The 21,740-nt window shown below is 39.6% G+C and overlaps 1 protein-coding gene across 6 annotated transcripts in view; it reads right to left on the reverse strand.

The window, feature by feature from the left end:
* PLCE1 (phospholipase C epsilon 1) overlaps window positions 1–21,740 on the reverse strand; it is a 241,650-nt gene that overhangs the window by 95,159 nt on the left and 124,751 nt on the right. For all 6 annotated transcript variants that reach the window (XM_054690581.1, XM_054690580.1, XM_054690577.1 and 3 more), the window contains one exon: window positions 18,493–18,809. In XM_054690581.1, the coding sequence (XP_054546556.1) occupies window positions 18,493–18,809 (317 nt within the window). The remainder of the gene's footprint in view (window positions 1–18,492; window positions 18,810–21,740) is intronic.

Genomic DNA, 21,740 nt, shown 5'->3' on the forward strand with positions numbered 1-21,740 from the left:
TCCACTCCTGCTGACTTCCATCACATAGGGTCATTTTTCTTCACAGAACTGACTCACACTTGATGATTTACATCTTGGTCATTTATCTGCTTCTGTGAAAAGTTCAAAAACTGGAGCCAAAACAAATTCTAAAATGTATCTAAGGCAAAACCTCTTGTTGCTTTAGACTTGCTGTAACTCACTTTGTCTGCCAAGAAGTAGAGGGAAAAAATGAAACATTTAGCTCATGTGGGAACCAACTTTTACTTCTAAGTGGACATGATTACATATCATCATAAGCAGCAGTATTTCTTAAGTAGGCATAGCACTTTAGTTTAAAACACTTCCATTTATGCTGTTTCACTTTTGTTTCTTTCTATGATCCTGAGAGAGTAGTATGACAAGGATTGCTTGTTCAATTTACAGACAAAAAAACCTGAGGCTATGAAACAAGTGCTGGTGAGAATGTGGGGGCAACTGGAACTCTCATGTACTGTTGGGAATGCCAAATGACAGTGCCACTTTGCACAATATTTTGCAAAATGGGTTAGTATTTAGCCAAGAAAAATGAACACATATTCACATGCTTGAGAATGTTTTTAGTGGCTTAATTCTTAACAAGAAAAATAAAAAGGAAAATAGACCAAATATCTTTCAACTGGTGAGTAGATAAATTATAATAGTCATAGATTGGAACATTAGAACAAATTGCTGATATGTGCAATAATATTGATGAATTTCCAATGTAGTATGCTAAATGAAAATGTCAGGCCCAGGAGGCTACCTACTGTGAGAATCCATTTTTATGATATTCTGGAAAAGGCAAAAGAATAAAGAGAGAAATGAGGTCAGTAATTCCCAGAGGTTTGCAGTGAGGGGAGGAGACTGACTACAAAGGGATTAAGGGACCTTTGGAAATGAGTGAAATATTCTCTCTCTTGACAGTCATTACATAGCTGTAAGCATTTGTCAAAATTAACCATAAACCAAAAAGGATGAATTCTACTGCATGTAAATTTTACTTTAATTTTTTTAAAAAAGGGAAAAAACACAAATGAAAAGGAGGAGTGAGAAAGGGAAAATTTAAAGAAGCTAAGTTACCTAGTAAGCAACTTGTTCAAAGTCACCAAGTGAAACAAGGAATTGAACCCAGTCTTCTAACTTCACATCCAGAAATTTTCTATTGAGAATAGACAGAGTCTAGAAAAAAAGTAATTTTCTGCCTTCTTTGCTTATAGATGTCATCCCAATTAGAGTGGGAATTCTAAATGCTGACCCTTTCCTTCTTGCCTACACTTGGAAGTAGAGCTCTCACTTTCCCTATCTTGGACACATATTCATACTAAAGTGCAAGAATAATAATAGCCAATCCATGAAGGACGCGATTATATCTTGATGTTTGCTTCACTGTCAGAAATGTGGCAAGAAAGGATTAGGATGGAGAACACTGCAGAGAAGATACACAAGTAATAGCACATGAAAAGGTACTCAACATCATTGGCCATTTAGGGACATAAAATCAAAACCACAATGGGTTATTACTTCCCATTAACTAGGATGGTTATAATAAAAAAGATAGGATAACAAGTGTTGTTAAGGATGTGGAGAAACCAGAATCCTCATATGTTCCTGGTGGAAATGTGGATTTGTGCAAACACTTTGAAACACAGTTTGGGAGTTCTTCATAATGCAAAACATTGAGTTATATATAACCCAGAAATTCTGCTCCTAGGTATATACCCAAGGGAAATAAAAACATACCTTCACACAGAAATTTATACATGAATGTTCACATTGTTTACAGCAACATTATTTATAGTAACCAAAAAGCAGAAACAACCCAAATGTCCATCAACTGACGAAAGGATAAACAAAGCAAGTATGTACAAATCATGGTATACTGCTTGACAAAATAGAAAGAAGTACTTGCATGCTAAAAGCAGATAAACTGTTAAGACATTATGCTAAGAAAAGAGGTAACACACAAAAGACCACATAATGTATGAGTCCATCAGTGTGAAACGTCCAGACTAGGCAAATGAACACCCTTGACTAGCAATAAAGCTACCAAAGCAAACTATGGTGATTGCACATGAGGGTTGAAATCCTACATTGCAAAAAAAAAAAAAAAAAAAAATCACAGATGTTTAAAAAATTACCAAAAAAAGAATGAAGAGCAGAGAGCTAACTCCTGGCATTGTCACAAGGACAGGGAATGAAAGTAAAAACCAAATGATAAGAGTATCTGCTTGTTAATTGCTGTCACATATTTCCTATCTATGTTACTATTGTCACATGACCTACCCACATCTAAGGCAAAAGTTCTGTGATAGGGTGGCTAAGCTATTAGATAAAGTAGGATATTTAACTCTGTATGGATTTTTATTAGCAGAAAATTTGGTCCCCTCATTGTCACATAAAAGGTATCATGTTTTATTTGGAATAAGGGCATTGACTAAGTCCCTGTGTCAGGCTTGAAATTCTCCATGGATATCAATTATGCTTCAAAACAGTGCAAAGTGAACATTTATGAGATGTTAATAAGGAAGTCACACTGCAAGAAGCAATTAAAAATGTGCTTTTCTCATTTCTGGGTATTTATCTCAAAAATACAAAAACACAAATTATGAGAGATATGTGTACCTCGTGTTTGCTGCAGCATTATTTATAATAATTGAGAACTGGAAATAACCCAAATCGCCATAGATTGACAAATGGTTAAGATGTGGTAGACATACACAATGAAATACTACTCAGCTATTAAAAAGTGGGCCCAGGGCCTCCCCTGGTGGCACAGCAGTTCAGTGCTGGGCTGCGAGGCTGCGTGCAGCCTCTGCAGCAATGGTTCGATCCCGGGTCACCGGCCAGGATCCCACATGGCGTGCAGACCTCTCCTGCCGCGCCTGCTGCTCCCCTCAGCAGTGTATTTCGTCAGTCTGCCTGTTCTGGTGAATTCTCTCACCCTCCCACGCTTCTGACTGTACCCAGTGCTTGTATAAATGAAAATAAATAAATCTTTAAAAAAAAAAGTGGGCCCAGAGAGACTTATGCTTAGTGAAACAAGTTGTACAAAGACAAACACCATATGAGTTCACGCCTATGTGGTTATAATATAGAGGAAACAAAGAAACAGATGAACTAAATAAAATGAAAACAAACCTTTGGACTATAAGACTGATTAGTGGTTATCAGAAAGAAGGGTAAAGGGTGGGTAAACAGGGAAAAAGGTGACAATGGTATGATGGACAGATTTGGACTTTTAACGGTGAACTTAATCTAGTATATACACATGTTGATTCTCAATGATGAACACCTGAAACCTCTATACTGCTATAAAGCAATGTTGCTTCAACTAAAAAATGAAATATGAATTTAAAAATACCCCACCTGCAAAAAAAGAGTTTTATACAACCCTGTCATTGGATTTAGCTTGCTTATCTCATTCACTAGTTGGAGACCAAAATTTTGAGCGCTTCAGCAGGGAAGCCTGTCTTGTGTTTATGTGGCAGTAGAGAGAATTAGTTTCAACTCACTTGCAGAAGTGGATTTCAGAGGAAGGGATTTGACAAAGTTGTTAAATCCAGTGAAGGCAGAGAGGAAAGCTGGACTGACTATATATCTGTGCACTGTCACTCTGAAATTCATTTTGGCCTCCAGGGTATAAATACACTTCAGTATTTTTGTTAAGATTGCCAGAAAATCAGCAAGTGCTCACTTTCTTTGGCCAACAAAAGCATGACTCTCTGTGCAAAAATTTTCTGCACATTTATAAACAAGAACATTTAGAAAATCCCCTCTTGCTGAGAGATATGACAACAGATATATTTAACTGTACCATAAAATAAAGCAGATACTAAGAATACCATTGGGCTCATCCAGCACAGGAAAAGTTTTTGTCTCTCTGACATAAACTTACACGTCTTCCTGTCCACCCCCCCCCCCCCAAGCCCCCAAATAGCTTTCCTGTACCAGGCTGGTCTGATGAGCCGCCATCCAAATTTGCACCTTTGTTTACTGTTAGCCTTTTCCAGCAAGTATTCCCAACCCATCACCTATATTTTCTCACCACTGCACTCTGGTTTCCCTCCCCGCACCTCTTGCGATGGTGATCTCTATGTACTCCATGGCCTCCCACCCCAGTATAAGGCAAAAACTTCTTCCCCACAGAATCTCCAATAACAAAATGTCCACAGAATTATCTCTAACTTTCTGGCAAACTTTTCTGTAAAAGGCCAGATCATTAATATTTCAGCCATTCAATTTTTGTTGCAACAACTCAGTCCCACCACTGTCATGTGAAAGCAGCCAGTAGGTTAAATGAATGAGCATGGGTGTGTTCCAGCACAATTTCATTTATGGACACTCAAATTTGAATTTCATATGATTTTCATCTATTATGAAATCTTCTTTTGATGTTTAAAAATCATTTTAAAAATGTAAAAACCTTTCTTAGCTCACAAGCTGTACAAAACAGGTGGTGGGGTGGTTTTGGCCAGTCGGCTATAGTTTGATCTAAGTCAGCCTCCCAACCAAACCAGACATTTGTTCCTAGTCAGCCAGCCAGCTACGCTGTGTATGAAATCTTTCCAGTTATGTGAAGCTCAGGAGACACCTGCTCTAAGGCCAGGATAAAATGACCTGGACTAGTTGTTTGCTAAAGTCACAAAAAATAACAACTTCCTCTTCGCGGAAACCCTTCAAAGGCTGACATGTGTACACCCTGACCACCTCAGAATTCTCCCATCTTGGCAAAATAGTTCAGGTTTCTTTCTTTTTTTTTAATTTTTAAAAAAAAAATTTTTTTATTTATTTATACAAGCATTGGGTACAGTCAGAGGTGCAGGAGGGTGAGAGAATTCACTAGAGCCAGAGTGGAAAGAACAGGCAGACTGACGAAGTACACTGCTGAGGGGAGCAGCGGGCGGCAGGAGAGGTCTACGCGCCATATGGGACCCTTGCCCGGTGACCGGTGACCGGGGATCAAACCGGCGCTGCAGAGGCTGCGGGCAGCTTCGCAACCCAACGCTCAACCGCTGCGCCACCCGGGAGACCCCAGTTCAGGTTTCTTTAACTGTTGCTTGTACAAACATTTTTTTTTAGTGTTATCTCTGCTCTGGTCCATAGAAATCCTTCTGCAAACTTGGCCTCTGAATACATTTCAGGCTTGCCAGGTTTAGGGCACAGGCGAGTAACACTAAGTCATTCTGTGATCTGTTTGCCATTCTAGACTGTCTGCACTTCTCCACTTTCCTGGCTCAGGATAAAATGCTACCCATCCCTGCAATTCTCCCTGCTTGGTTTCCATAACCCAAGCTGCCTGCTGCTCTTGTGATGTCCACATTCTCCTTGTCACTGGATCCTTTTATCTGCCATGATGGTGGGTGTTACCAAAGTTTGATGCTTGGAACCTGTGATCTCTTTCATGCTTGATGTTTTTAAAAGCAGATTAATTCTCGTGGTTCACCCCACTCCTTCTACAGGAATTACTCCCAAGTGATCTGTACAGCCTCCATCTTGAAGTACGTGACTTCCATGCTCATACTCCATGGCCTACTTCCAGATCTTATTTAACTCTCACCCTAAAAACCGCATGTCCCAAATTGAATATTTGCTCACAAGATGATGATAATGATGGTGATGATATAATAGATGAAGTAATAACAGAAATAACAATAACATTAGTTGAGCACTTTATACTGAGCTAAGCACTATCCCAACCTCAGGATTCTATATCTTAACCTTTGCAACTACCCATAAGGAAATGCCTCTTAACCCTTTGTGTAGTTGGGGAAATAGGCTCAGATAAGTAAAGTAATTTGGCCAAATCCATTGTGCTAGAAAAAGGAAAAGGTCAGGATTTGAACCCTTGTCTGTTTAAATCAAAGCATGTGCTCCTAATCACCTTGGGAAGTCTTTGAAACTGCCCAGATGATGTCCAGATGCCCTGTCTAGAAGTCTGATAGCAGTTTCGATTCTTTTCTCTTCTTCAGTCTTCCTACCTAACCAGTCACTGCACTACTGGGTTTCAAATAATTGGCAGTCACTTTCCCCTTTTATTCTCACTAGCATCCTCTTCCAGACCCCTTGTTATTTCCTGCTGTTCACTCTAACTTTCTTCTGAGAGGCACCTGTACCCAGATTCCCTTTTCAACCCATGTGTGCTCCTGCCCAGAATATGTTCATTCAAGCTCTCACTTGAAATGTCTTTCCTGCCATCCACTTCTTTATAATTACTTGTTTCATCCACCTGGAAACTGTCCAGCCCTAACTGACCTGGAGTCCTCATCTTAAGGGGGAGCAGAAGAGGAAGGCTGGAATGTGTGTTAGATTTCACATGCATCTCTTTTGTTCATTAATATTTTTTGTCTTTGGTTGTATCAAGAACAAGCTGTTCTGCAACACCAGAGAAGAGGGAGAGTTAAAGCTCCAAGTGAAATGCATTTGAGAAATGTTAGTGAATTAAGTGTCTTTATTGCTGGACTTCTTGAGCCTTCAATATGCTAATGAGCATTGGGACTATCAATCAATATACAAGGGGAATAGAGCTGAAAGCTGTTTCTGGAAGGTACTGAACTATGAATCTTTTTTATTTCTTTCTCTCCAGCCCATGTTGAGAAACCAAGTTTCTACAGACTATTTGTAGGATAAGTCACTCTAGGAGTATCTACCCAAATGGTAGGCAGGTAGCAAGAGTGACAGGCAGCAGTGATAGAAGGGTCAGAGCCCTGGACTCAGAGACGGAAGTACACAACAGAGTGCTAGATCCAAAACCAGAGTCACCTTGGAGATAATGCCTGTGAGTTCTGTGTAAGTGTAAAAAGGTTTGTGTGTACAACTGTTGATAAAGGGCTTTAAGTGTACCTTAAAAATTTCCCCCAATATTGGTTGTTGGTTTCTCCTGTTAAACATTAAGAAATTATGTTTTCCACAACAAAGAAAGTTTAGAAAGTATTAAAGGACTTAAATGGGCAGATTTTTATTTTCTCTACTGCCAGGAAATATTAGTTGTTCTTAAATATTTGATCCAAATAACTGCCATAGGTATATGATGATCTTGTTTTTCATTGAAGAGAGTATTTTTACATATTACAAAATGATTCATAACAATAAGATAAAACAGATTTAGCATGATTTGGGGCCGTTCAGAGGACTGGGTGTCTCATAGGTGCTGTGGGTACCCAAGAAAAGGGGAGAGGGAGAGAGAAAGAGATGGGTGTGGTGGCTAGAGATGCCAACAAACTCATTGGCTACATTTTTTGTCCATGGCCAGTCCTGCATGCTTTCTACTCTAATGATTTATCCTTAATTCTCATGTCTGTATAAATTTTAAAGTATGAGGTGTAATGATAAAGGAATGAAACTTGTGTTTGTATGAGGTTTATGAAATCCTAATCATGAGATTAAGGTCTCACCTTGTAAATCCATGTGGTCCAGACTCATGTGCCAGGATGAGGGGGCGGCTAGACTTCATATTCCACAGCATGTGCCCTGCTTTGACCTAGAAATAAATCCTCACTTCTTTCCCTGATTTTTTGGTGGTGACTAAGTGACTAAGTGCTTTGGTCAACTCAGTTCAATTTTCTCCCCTCTACGACATACCACTCATCTCCCCTACATAACGGTTTCTGTAACTTGTACTGGCTTAAAGATACTCAGCACTCAAGTGTGTGTAAAACGCTGCATTCTGAGAGTACCCCAATGTCTATTAGCAGAATAAATGATCTGAGAAGTCCTGCAATGAGGAAACTTACTTGTCACTGTTTGCCCAGCATGTGGCATATGTGTTTGGACAATGGGGCACCGTTTTTTTCAGAGTGCACACTGACATCCACACAACTCAGTTTGGGAGATGTTGTTCTAGTTCCACTTGGTTACCCCTAAAAGCTCTCAAGTAAACTAGCACTTTATGTCTCCATTTCTCTTTTCATGATATGTCCCATGACAAGTATTTATTGAGCAAATAGATGCACAGTGCTATAAGCATATAGCAACATAATAAAGAGTTTGTGCTTTGGGGGGGGTCAAAAACCCTGAGTATCATTTTGACTTGGCCATTTCCTAGCTATGTGATATTAAGCAAATTATAAAGCCTTTCTTATATTCAGTTTTCCTATTTGTAAAATAAAGCAATGATTCCCATTTTTCGGCTTGTGTGAAAGCTAAATGTGATTAGGTATGTGAAGTGCTTGGCACAGTCCCCACTGAAAGGCACAGAATTAACAGTAGCTATATCATTAATTTCTCTATCATCATCATCATCAGCAGCAGCAGCAGCAGCAGCAAATGGAAGAAAAATTAAACATCCTCTAGAAGCTCACTGTCAAGTTAGCCAATTTTTTTCTTTCCTTTTGAGAGGATAACTTGATTTGCATGTCAAGAACGTGTCTTGGTTTTAGGAAGTTACTTCACAGAGTATCTCAAGTAATAAATAAATAAAATGAGAAACATCTGTTGGATGACTGTCATTAAGGAAATTCACATCTAGCTTAAAGACTCCATAATGAGGGGATTAATGGTTCAAGGCCAAGTGATGAACAGTGTCTGGTGATATGCCACAAGGCTTTCCACTAATTCCAACCTGATTTGACATTTTTACCAACAATTCAAATAAATATACATGAGATGTTTACCAAATCTGAGTATGAAAAAAAAATCAGGAGTTGTAGGTAATTCAATACATGACTGAATTAAGATTCAAAATTAAATTTAATAGCCTTAAAAAGCCAGAAAGACAAAAATTTATATACAGATATAAAATATCACATCTATGTAAGAAAATAACTTATGCACAGGGGAAAAAATGAGGTTGGTGGCCATTCATACACTAAAATTTTAGGAGTTTTAGTTGAGCTTCAGCTGGACTAATAATTAAATAACATTGAAAGAAAAAAATACACTATCATGTATTATGATCAGGATGGCCTAACAGCAGGATGGAAGTGTTGAAACATTGAAAACAGATCAGGGAGCCTCATTTCAAAAAGGAATATTGACAAGTGAGGATGATATGGAATTTTAATGGTATGGACAGTGTCCAGCTTCAAGAGGACTAAACCACAGAAAAACACAGTTTCTGTTCCTTTCAAGTGACAGTTTGGCTTAAGGAACAAATCAAGCTCTATCAACAAGGTAGGCTCACTGAAATGGAGTGCATTCTGTCTTTGAAAGTTTTTATCAAGAGCTGGGTAAGATTCTGTAAAGGAGTGACTCTTACATTTGGTAATGATAGCAATATATACTGTAACCTCATCAAAGATCAAGTTCATAACTGGGCCTGGCAAAAGTCCTCCCAAGTTCAAGGCTCTGAAGCCTTGGGTCATCCACAGGGGTGCCTCTAGGGGCTCTCCCCAACACTCACAGTACATACAGTCCTCATTATTCATTTGCATGAAATCACACTATATACCATTTATTGAATATCCATCATGTGAGATTATTTTATGTACTTTATTTTGTTTATATGTCCCAAGACCCATGTAAAGTTGACAAAATTATCCTGTCTTATAGGTGAGAAATGAAAGCTGAAATCAGTTTGTGTCAAAGTCCCATAATGAGTAAATTACTTACTTAACTTACTTACTTGCTCAGAGTCCCATAATGAGTAAATGACAGAATCAGGACTCAAATCCAGACTTAGCCATAGAATCACACACTTTCCATTAACCCACAGCACTTTTCCAACCACGCTTTCTCAGATGATGACTAATGTTTTGCATTACTTTGTAAAATGGCACATTTACTACTTTGTATCTCTTATACATTGAGCTAGAGTGTAAATTCCTCAAAAGACTCTGTCTTTGTATTTATATAGCACTTACTTAAACATTTGTTAACACCAACTTGCATTATTCATTCATTAAATACTTATTTACTGAGCACCCATGATCTAGCCAGCGCTTTGTGAAGAACCGGACATATAGCAATGAACAAGTTAGACAGATTTCTGAGGGAAACAAAGTAAGCAAGTCAATGGCTTCCCTAACTTGTGAACTGCCACTTGACCAAGAGACAAGAGCATCTGTGGTCTGACCTGGGGGAAGAAGGTTTTGGGCAGAGGGAACAGTAAATGCAAAGGCCATGTGAAAACAAAATTACTCAGCACGTTCACATACAGAACAAAGGGCAGTATGTCTGGGATGGAACCAGAGAGGGGTGGGGGTGGCATAAAGTTAGGCTGGAGAAGGAGGCTTGGGCAAGATCAAGTAGGGTCTTGGCATTTTGTATTTTATTTCCAATGTATAGAATTGTCATTATGAGACTTTCAGCAGGGAGTATCCCGAACTGCTCTGTTTATAGAATATCATGCTGGGTGGAGAATGGATTATAGGAATGCAAGTATGAAGGTGGTAGTAGGTGGAATGCTAAGGAGTGGGCCAATTCAGGAAGTATTTTACGAGCAGAGCAAATGGGACTTGCTGATGGTGTGGATGTTGTGGGTTTGGGGACAGAGAGTGAGCCTAGGTTATTAGACTGAGTTCTTGGGTAGCTATTGAGATGGAGAGGAGAGTGTGTGGTAAGTGAGAAATATGCTAGGGGATAAATGAATGGAGAAGTCAATAGTTCCATTTAGACATCTTTGAGATGCCTTTGACACATTAATTGAATATAAGCTCTGTGAGGGCTGGGGCTCTGTCTTGTGTGTTGTATCCCAAGCACACAAAACAGCACTTAGTATATAAGCTGGTACTTGATAAAATCTGGTTGAATGAAAAAAGCCAAGAGGAGGCATTGAGAAAACATTTGGATTTATGAATGTTTAAATCCCTTAGGAGAATGTAGATTCCTGGCTAAGCATAATACATTCCTCCCTGGCTCCTCCATGTGCAGTAAAGATCTCTAAAAGTGGCTTTTCAAATAGCTGACTTAAACATTGTAATAGGGTCAGTTAATGCAGCTCTGGATGAAGTTCAAAATCCCATCCACTGACTCTGGTATACCTGGTCTTTCCCCGTGATCAGTGCTACTGAAGTGATGCCTGGGTGGCAGACAACAGCCACCCTGAGGTGCCGCTGCACTGCTTCTCTGTGTCTGTACTGCTTCTCTGTGTCACGTTTACTGTTTCTAATAATAACAAATGGTAACACTTCTCACATATGCCCATGTTCTTACTTGTCTATGTGCTGTTTGTCCATTGAATTCATTCTTATTTCTACCAGACCCAGGATTGAAGTGCTAATACACATGGAATTGATTTCCATTTTAAACAATAAAACAGGTCAGAGGTTAATGGCTTGGGTAGTTGACCTTCTGGATTGGTTAAATCCTAGAGACATGAAAGACGCTTTAGGGAGGATAACCAGGAGAATACAAATATCCTGTCATAGGAGCAAAATATTGATAGTTTGGATAGATAAGACTTCAAGCACAGTCCTGCACTGCAGCCATAGGTCCAAAGAATGAAAAAAACACAAAAAGAAGGGAAGGAGGGAGGGAGAGAGGGACAGGGAGAGAGAGCGAGCAAGTGAGCAAGCGAGAGAATACCATGCATTTATTTACTTTGGACAATTTTCAGCTATCTGCACTAAACAATGATCTTGAAGACAGGAATTATTTTCCTCCTGTTTCCTTTGTTCTCTTTGAGTATCAGTGTGGCTGGTGATCCAGAGCAGCCATTCTCAACTGATGACATCAGAATTATTCTTTGGCACTTTTTAAAAATACAGAGGGCCTACCATGTATCCATGAATCCAGTTGTGAAGAAAATGGTTTTACTGAGGGTAAGAAAACCAAACTAAGGAGAAAAGGCTCCTTCAGCTCTGGAATCCACAGCTCCAGGTGGATGAGTCAGGAACAATGGCTCTGGAAGTGAGGTCACCTGGGTTCAAGCCCAACCTCTGAAACCACAGGTCACAGACCACTTCTCTGTGCTTTCTTGTCTGTTAAGTAGAGGAGTAACAGCAACAACAATGGGATCTATTATAATTACTAGTTATTCTGAAAATGCAGTTATTTTAGTTATTTTAGTTTTTTGGGGGATAACCAACATTAAATTATGACGGTGTCTTGGGTCCTCACTAAGTATACTTTACACATGTCATTTCTCTGAATAGTCACATAAACCACTTGAGATAGGAATACTATCCCTATCTAAAGATGAGGGCTTAGGTATTTGGCTCAAGTGTACACAGTTGGGAGAGGTGTATTAGCACTCAGGCAGGCCACCTCCAGCACTGCACCCTAAGGGAAGATGTACCTGGACACCCACCTCACTTCCAGCCAAGCTGTTTATTGTTATTGTAAGTGGGTAGAATTCTGTGGGTGCTGATTGCCAAGAACTACTAAACACGATTTGCTATCAGTTGATTTCAGGGCAAATGAGCCCTTACAATAATCTTACAACTAATCTTGCTCTAAAATAGTCACTGCACAGCTGAGCCTCTATGGTTTGATCGCCTACTATATTTGTTAGTACAAAAACTTCTCTACTAAAATTTCTGTTAACCCAGGAATGTGCAGTGAAATATCCTGGGGAATGAATACAATGTCTGCTTTCAGAGGTGTGTCTCTGGGGAGATGTGCTTCCCAAGGAGAAAACTGGTCTCCAAAGTGAGATGAAATTTCTGTTATCCAAGTGCTTTTTAACAGTTAATCTCATGAGGGCCCATATGTGAGGGAGAGACTTTGTGTAACAGCCTTGAACAGGTGATTTGCTTGCATAAAAGGGGAGGAAAAAAACTCTGAAAGGAAATTTTCTAACATGGTTAAATGTGCAAATTTGAAACGAATATTTTAAGTGAAAGCACACATTTGGGCATGAGGACCATCCCTTCATTATTCTCATCATACTTTTTCCTAACTGTGCTGAAATGGTCTTTCCCTGGTTATGACCAGACAGATTTTTTTAGATGCTGTGATCATCACTTACTAAATATCTAAGGCCTAAAGGAACCAAGCTCAGACAGCCTCTCTCTTCCCAACTGGTTTACTTATTCTTACAATTTTTTCAGTTAAGCTCCACCTTGGTATTCTTTAAAGAGGGGGTGGCATTTTAACTGTTGAAATGATGTCTGGTGAAACCGACTGGATGAAAGGAACAAATGTCACTTTGGCTGTCCACACTTGTGGGCTGGAGAAGCATAATAATGGTTATTTGGGGGAAGGGAAAGGTCTGGGGCAAAAAGCCAGGTGGAATCGCTCCCAGAGTCTTCTGGGGTCTGAGACTAACTGTGGGCTCAATCTTGGGCTCATGACTTGCCCTTGGGCCAACTGGTCTAAAAGAGGAGCCCAGAGAATGGTCTTGGTAAGAAAATTCATAAGCAAAAATAGCCTTCTTGGGCATAGGAAAAAGTAACCCCTTGAAGCTAAAAACCAGCCCTCAGCCAGAGCAACAGACTGTTCTACAAAAGAGTGCCTGGCAGAGATAAGTTATGGAGATCCTGAGGACCAGCTACAGATGTAGACCATGAGGAATTCCAATCCCAAAGATGGTCAGTGAGTGAACAACAGGACAGGAAGCTGAAGCCAGACTGAGGAGGCATAAGGTTTGAGAACTGGTAGACTCAGAAATGTGATCCAAGAATAACCCTCTTCCACCCTCCATATTCCATCACAGTCCTTTGCAGGAAAAAAAGGTGTAAAAGTGAAAGAGGTCAGACGAACTTCAATCTCTATTTACTTACCTCTCATATGTTTTTAACTGAATGCACTAAAGTATGTGATCTCTTTGGTGAAGTTATCGACAAAAAATGCCTTTCTGTTGCCTCTAGAAAAGATAAATGACTCTGGAATTTGTTCTAAGAGAAAAAAAAATTAGTAAGATCAAAAGGAATTTGAGCCAGAAGTAGTGGCTAGATAGGGGAAGGAAAAGGAAGGGAGAAGAAAATGATTTGAGACTGTCAAAGCAGGAAACTTCCTGGGTGGCCTGAAAGTGAAGTTGCTCAACCTAAAAGGAGAATGAGAACACTGGCTTCTTGGAGCTGCAGATCAAGAATATGACTCAAGGGAGGCATCCAGATCAAAAGGGTTCAGGAAGGGCCTCCCTGGTGGCACAAGGGGTTAAGACACAACCTATGAAGCTATTGGCAGCCACTGCAGCAGGAGCTGGATCCCCAGGCGGGGACGTGATCCACACGGCACAGCAGACCTCTCCTGACTCATCCTCTGTATTTCAGTAGATCTGCCGGTTCTGCTCCCCACCCTGTCTCTCGTGAATCCTCTCACCACCACCTCCTTGCACTTCTGGCCTGTACCCCAGTTCTTGTATGCATAAATAAATAAATCTTTAGGGGCCTCCCTGATGGCGCAAGGGGTGAAGACACAACCTATGAAGCTATCCGCAGCTACTGCAGCACGAGTTTGATCCCCGGCCAGGGAGGTGACCCACATGGCGCAGCAGACCTCTCCTGACTCACCCGCTGCTCTCCTCAGCAGTGTATTTCAGTCAATTTACCTGTTCTGCTCCCCACTCTCTCTGGTGAATCCTCTCTCTTTTCTTGAAATTCTCCAGTGTGTCAAGGAATATATATATGGTTTTGAATGAGGAAAGTGCACAGATTTTGTATACCCAATTTCGACAGAACCAAAGTCTGGGCAAACAATGCCATACATTTTCATCATATACTGCTATTTTCTTATTTAAAAGGACATTTTGACACTTTGATAAAAAAGAGAAGGTTAAGGGGTAGTAGGTTTTCAATGAATATCAGCTAAGCCTTGGGTGAATGAATGAATGAGCTACTGATGGCACAAGTCTAGATAAAAATAGACACAGAAAGAGGAATAGAAAAAGGACAGATGCACAAGAGCTACAGAAAGGAAGCAGAAAGAGGAGAGAAGTGGGAAAGAGACCTGAGGGTCAATAAACTCTAACCAGACATTCTGGTTTTTCCACTAACTTGAACTTGATAATTTGACCAGCAGAGAGGCAAGGCACTAGGGTGAAAAGAGAATAGATTGAAGACAGATATCTGAATTCTGACTTTTACTTAGTCATTGTGTGACCTTGGACAAGCAACTCAACCTCTATGAACTTTTTTTTTTTTCCTGAAGAATTTTAGATTTACAGAAAAATTGCAAAAATAGTACAGTGAGTTCCCGTACAGCCTTCATCCTGCTTCTCCGAAGTTAGCATCTTTCATAACCACCAAAACCAGGAAATTCACACTGATATATTAGCACATTACACATTTTATTAGAATTTCAGTAGTTTTCTAGCCCAAGAACCAATAAAATCTATACTGTGTTTAGTGGTTATATCTCCTTGTCTCCTCTAGTCTCCGGTCCTCAGATTTTTCTACCTTTTAGGACCTTGATACTTTTGAAGAGTAGGCTGTCCCTCAGTGAGGGGTTGCCTGATTTTCTCCCCCTCATGATTAGTTTTGGGTTATGCATTTTATTCATTTATTGATTCACTGAGTCAATCAAGAACTCCATGAAGATGATGACATGCCTTGCATAAGGCATCCTATCAGGAGTTACTTACTAAGTATCATGTCTTATTACTGATCATGTTGACCTTGAGTACTTATTTAAGGTCGTGTCCACTGGGCTTCTCCACTGTTCTATGATTTCTTTCATAATTAATAAATATTCCATGCAGAGATACTTTGAGACCAGGCAAATAGCTTATTTCTCACCATATGTTTGCACAAAAATCTTAGCACTCATCAGTGACTTGCCTGTAGCAATTTATTATTGTGGTGTCCTAAACGAGATTCCTATTCCCTCTTTCCTTCTGCATGTACTAATTACAATTCTTCTCTAAGGAAGAGCTGTACCTTTCCTCTCCTTCCACTGATTTATTTATTCAATTATTTATTTACATCAGTATGGACTCATGAATATTTATAATCCAATACTATCAGTATTTACTTTGTTGTTTAAGCTTCATTTTCCTCATCTGTGAGTCGGGGATAATTAGAATGGCCTTACATAACTGTCATAAATATTAAATGGAATTGAAAAATGTGAAGGTGTCCAGTGCACCTACAAAATAAATTCTAGCTCCTTCCCTTCCTCTTTTTACAGAAAGCGAAATATGAGTTTATACATTTTCTTTGAATGCAATGCTGCTTTTCTACCCTAAGGTATACAAACAACTAGCATTAGCTATCTCTGCATTGTCCAGTGGAGGTTATTTGGAATCTATTGTAATGTCTATGTAAGGGGGATTTTAACTTTATTTAGTGTTTAAAATATAGCCCTTTTTTTGTTATGATGTTACAGGATTACTTTGATTCTTCCAAAGAAGAAGTGCATATAAAGAAATTTGAAACAAAACAGAAAAATAACAACAAAACCAATAGCTGGAAAGAGATGTTTGGAATATCCTACCTTACTATTTTCAATACTAGGATTACCACTACTATGATATAAGCACAGACCGATGTTTCAGTCAACAAAAGACCACATATACAATGGAGGTCCCCAAATTCCCACTGTTTAGTGATAAGACTGATTTTTAATCAGCATATCATAATTTATATGAAGATAGATGTTTGAGAATACTTGAAAACACAGTGTTCTCTAAAGTAGTTTAAGTGTTTTTCCAGAAAGCTTATTTATGTTCTAAAGTTGCTTAGCTAAACTATTTTCAGAGATAGTCCAAAGCATGTCTTGACCCAGCTGGAGGTCACATCATCACTAATTCTGAATTAGTGAAATCACTGATTCCTTTCTGATTTCTAAGGTCATGGTAGTGAATGGAAGAAATTCAAGTTTTCTTTCTCCAAAATAAATTTAAGAGTAGAGTTTAAAAGCTCAGGCAAATCACTTTTAAGTCCAAGTGGAATTTCACAACAACAAAGGGCAAGGATAGAGGCCTAAGGGTGCTTGAGTGAGTAGATCCGGAAGTTTAAAATAATTCATGAAAAACAGCAAAATCCACTAATAAAATTACTCCGTTCACTAGAGCATTCACTTTCCACCTCCTTTTTTTCCTGTTTTGAATTTAGAGAAGAGGAACTAGGTTGTATCCTCTGCTGCTGTGCATTTTTTAAAAATGCAGATATAATTGATATTCTATCCTGTTTTTATCAGTAAGGAAAATCAAGAACATAGGTTTACTTTTGCAAGCAACTTCGGGGCACTGTGGTTCATGAACTCTAGGTGAATTCTCAGAGTCTGCCTTACTCAGTTTGGTATGGGACCAGAAATCTGAATTTTTAGCAGGCGTCACTCTCCAGCATGAGCTTGATATAGGACACTTCATGGTTCAGAGCTCAGTTCTGGGGCATGACGATGTGGGTTTAAATCTTTTGAGTGCTTAGGCAAACGACTTCACCTCCTGTTCCTTAGTGACCCTCTTGGAAAGATGGGGTTAATGAAAGTATCTGTCTCGGACAATTATTGTGAAGAGAAAATAAGCAAATATTAAAGATTACCATGCTCCATGGATTAAGCATCTGCTGTCTTTATCGATAGCAGACCTCCCCTGAGGAACAGTGTCCAGGGCATGTCTGGACACAAGGGGCAGACTGCACCTAATGCTTTCTGCATCACTGGGCCTTGCTGTGGTTACTGACACAACCTCCACCTGGGTCATGATTGGCAGGCCACAGGCTGCAAGGTGAGTTGCTATAGTTAGAAACGGTGTAAGTAACGGAGGTTGATCCTCTGTCAATTACAGATACAGAACCCAGAATTAGAGCATCCTCTTAGCACCTAGGTAGTTTATTAAATGACTAAAATAGGAAACTTCTGTGTTTGTTGAGTTAAGCCAATCAACAACCAACAAACACTGGAAATTTTGTGTTTTAATGGTCAAGGCAGTAGAAATCAAGTCTAAAAGAATGAAAATGCACAGTAGAAAATGCTGAGTGTGAGATTATACTGTGGAGACAAAATGCTCTCTGACTCCAGCATTGCAACAGAGACATGATTCTCATTCCTGTCCCTCATCCTGGCCCCAGGGCCACAGACACCAGCCATTAACTTCCCATTCCCACATTCTCTCCTTGGGCCCTAGAATTGCACAGTGGCTCCCTTCAGTGTTCCTTGACTCTGTTTACAGCAGTCCTTTTCATAACTAGCTCTAGCAAGGTCTCAGAGGCCTTGTAGGGCCTTTCTGAGGCTCAGGATCTTGATGTGATACCCTTCAATCCCACATTCCTCCCTACTCTCCTGACCTGACAATGCTGGTTTTTTGGTTTCAGTGGAGGAGGCCTGGTAGAGGGAGAGGGGTGAGCCATCTGGATCTCAGGGATCATGTTGTCAAAACTCAAAATTGGCACCTCTGGCCTTAAAAGACCTTTAGGAACAGGGAGAGAATATTGGAAAATGGGTCCAGAGAGAATATTTGGGGGGACTTGTTGTCCTAAGGGGCAAAGCCTGTGGACTTGGTAATGACAAGAAATGGAAATAGGCTTACTGAGGCTTAAGGGTACGTTGGAATGAAGTGAAAGGAAGGACAACAGTGTTTTTTAGCTCATTGCCTGGAAACAAAGCAGTTATCATGGAAATGGCAAGCAGAGAGGCAGCTGAGATATCAGTAACAGGCAAAACTAAAAGGAGAAATATGCTTAAAATTTATTTGCTGTGATTCAGTTAGAAAATCATCCTAGAGTGACTTCTTACCTCATTGAATCTCATCACAAGATCTTCAAGGGCATTGTGTTCTCCATTCTGGGAGGTAAGAATTGCTGCTGAGATGGATGCTTTAAGGGAGGGCAGGGATCTCTGACATTCTGGAGTGCCCAAGTCCCGAGTTAAGAAGCAAAGGTAATCAACTGGCAAGACCTTCCGGTAAATATTCTGTTCCTGCTCCATTAGGATGCTGGCAACTTCCTCTGGGAACTGGATGAGGGGCTGTAGATCAACCAGTTCTTTGCTGATCCCAGCTGAACTTGAAGGGAGGGCACTGGAATTAGCCATAGAGGTACCTGGTTGGCGTTCTGAAATAAAGCAACAAGAGTCAGGGTTACACCACGGCTGGCATTTCCAAGAACAGAAATTCACCTGCAAACCTTTCAAAATTTTGTAGATTTTTTAAAGCAAAGTTGCCACACTTTCTTATTATGAAAACATCTTTGGTAATTGTCTTGTATTTTCCAGATGGAAGTGGAATGAAGGGTGAGGGGGGCAGAGATAAAGGTGTAGTTTTCCATTTTAAGAAGCATCATTGATCTAGTACACCATTCTGTAACCATTTCGCTACCATTTGCTTCCTAATCTTTCATCAGAATGAAAAGAAATGAGGCCAATGGAACTGAGCTAATGGAAATGGAAGATAAAGAAGGCTGTAGGGAGAGGGGACATTACATGTACATGGTGTGTAAACATAGAGGAGACTTAGGGACCTTTTGCACCTAGGTTTTAAAACGTATTTAAAAAACTTGGACCTACCCCTACCAATGTCTCTTAACTTTCTGCCTATAACTCATTCATTCATTCATCTACTTAACCATTCACCCACCCAATCTTTTAAAACACTCTGAAAAGCTATCATGAGTTTTAGAACAGGATTTCCCAGAGTATGAGTGGTTTTATGACCAACAAAGTTAGGGAAATGTCACATATTCACATCACACATCTCTTCATGGGAATACATGAGGCACATGGGTATACCGTTAAAGGTGCGATAAAGAAATTCATTTACACTGTTCAGCCGAATGTTCCTCTAGAGTCATCCATACTTTATAGAACACGGCATCCTGGGAGACTAGCATTCCTTGGAACCACTTCAGGAAATGCTGCCTGTGGGTGAAGCTGCTCTCACTCTCCATCTAGTTCATGTCTTCTTTCTGGCTGTTCCTCCCTGGCCAACCTCCTTCCCCCGCTTCCTGTGCTTCAAGAGGGGACTGCATTCTGCTTGCCCAGAATCTTTCTTTACATTCCTAGTTGCTGGAAACACCCCTATTGACTCCTTGACAAAATCAAGCTCGTCTGTCCTCTCATGGCACCAGAGTACTCTCCACTGACTGTCATCTGGACTTGAGCAGAGGGCATAAGGATGACTTCCCCCACCACAGGCCTCAGTCTCCTGAGACTCTTTTTGTCTCTCTGTAGAAAACATTGGATTCATCACTTCCAAAGACTCCACTGTATATTATTGAATTCTAAAGTCATTACCCCTGAATTTGACCTTTTTCCTTCTACCCTTTCTGTTCTACTAGATTTTCTGTGTTTTCAGCAGACTTCTAGATCCTTGGTCTTGGTCTGGGTGTGTGGCTGGCTTTTTAACATGGCACCACCAACATCCAAGCCCCCTTACATTCACCCTGACTTTCTATCACCTGCACTTCCCAATCCTAGACAAGCTCAACCAGTCATCCTTGCCTTCTGGGCTGCTTGCTATAGGGTCATTGACATCTGCACTTCTTAGCAATAGGACCTTTTGTTAATTAATGTTATCCAAATTCAAAAAAAAATTCAGCAAGACAATCAGGACTCCTTCAAAACTGACACGTATTTACAGCTGACCCATGAACAACATGGGTTTAAACTGTGCAGGTCACCTATGAGATTTTTGAGGACATAAACTTATGGTATCAACAAATTGGATTAAATTTGGGGCCTCCCTGGTGGCGCAGGCGGTTGAGCGCAGCACTGTGAAGCTGTCCACAGTCTCTGCAGTGCCGCTTCAATCCCCGCCGGCCTCAGAGCAACCCACATGGCTAATGGACTGCTCCTGTTTCGCCCGCTGCTCACCTCAGCATTGTATTTCATCAGTCTGCCTGTTCTGTTCCCTGCTCTGTCTCTGGTGAATCCTCTCACCCTCCCATGCATCTGGCCTGTACCCTGGTTCTTGTATAAATAAAATAAATCTTTAAAAAAGAAATAAGTAAGAGTAGCATCACAGCATCAAGGAAACATCACAAGGAAATTAAAAAAAAAATTTGTAGGCAGTTTTTTTTAAATTAAATATTAGATTCATTAACTATATTTTAATCTTTGAGTGGCACCATTCCAATGATATAACCTAAGACAGAGAGAGGAGGGATGTTGATTCCTTTTTATAAATGATTTAGAGTTGGCTTAAAGACTTGAAATCTCAGGCAGAGTTGAAAATTGCTTTTCAACAGGGAGGCGATAGGTTTAGAGAAAGTTTAGTTAATTGGAGAGTCTCATTATCTGTTATTGGTTCTCAGAGCAACAAATCAATCTTGTAACATGTCTCGCTTGTCCTCAGTCTACTTGAGAAAGGTTAGCTCACAAAATCAATGAAGCATATTATTTTTTAGTCAGCACTTCAAAGAAAACAAAAAAACAATATGCTTAGGTTGAGAATTAAGTCATATTCAGATAAAATAGTTCATCATACTGAAAAGCGTAATAGTAGAAAAAAATCTGACAGAATTCCAACTAGTAAAAATAACATCTTTCCAAAGAGAGATGATGAATTCACTATAAAAGCATGAAAAATCTAGAGACTTATAAAGAAGAAAATAAAAATAATCTATAATCCCATGCCCAGGTATAATTGTTGTTGCTAATATTTTTGTTGAAACATTTCATGTTTTTTCTATAAACACACAGTATTTACAAAACTTTAAGTTTTTAAATAATCTTACTCTATGGTACACATTTCTCCAACTCTAAAACTAGTCTTCTAATATTTGATTTAAATAACTCTTTTGTAGTCAATATTTATGTTTACTACCTTTGATGCAATTTTAAATAATACTCTGAGGAACAGTGGAACAGTATTGTAAAAATATCTTTATATGGACTTTTTATGTCATATAATAATATTGCACATGAGAAAAACTCACATTGGAAAATTTCTAGGGAGCAGTAGTTTCTTTTCTTTTTATAGTACAGTAACTAGTGGTTTTAGCAGTATCTCCTACCTATTTCTGATGACCTTGGGTAAACAAAACTAA

This window comes from Talpa occidentalis, unplaced genomic scaffold (genome assembly GCF_014898055.3).
Source record: "Talpa occidentalis isolate TD23 unplaced genomic scaffold, MPIMG_talOcc4v2.1 talOcc4.8, whole genome shotgun sequence".
NCBI classification, from domain to species: Eukaryota; Metazoa; Chordata; class Mammalia; order Eulipotyphla; family Talpidae; genus Talpa; species Talpa occidentalis.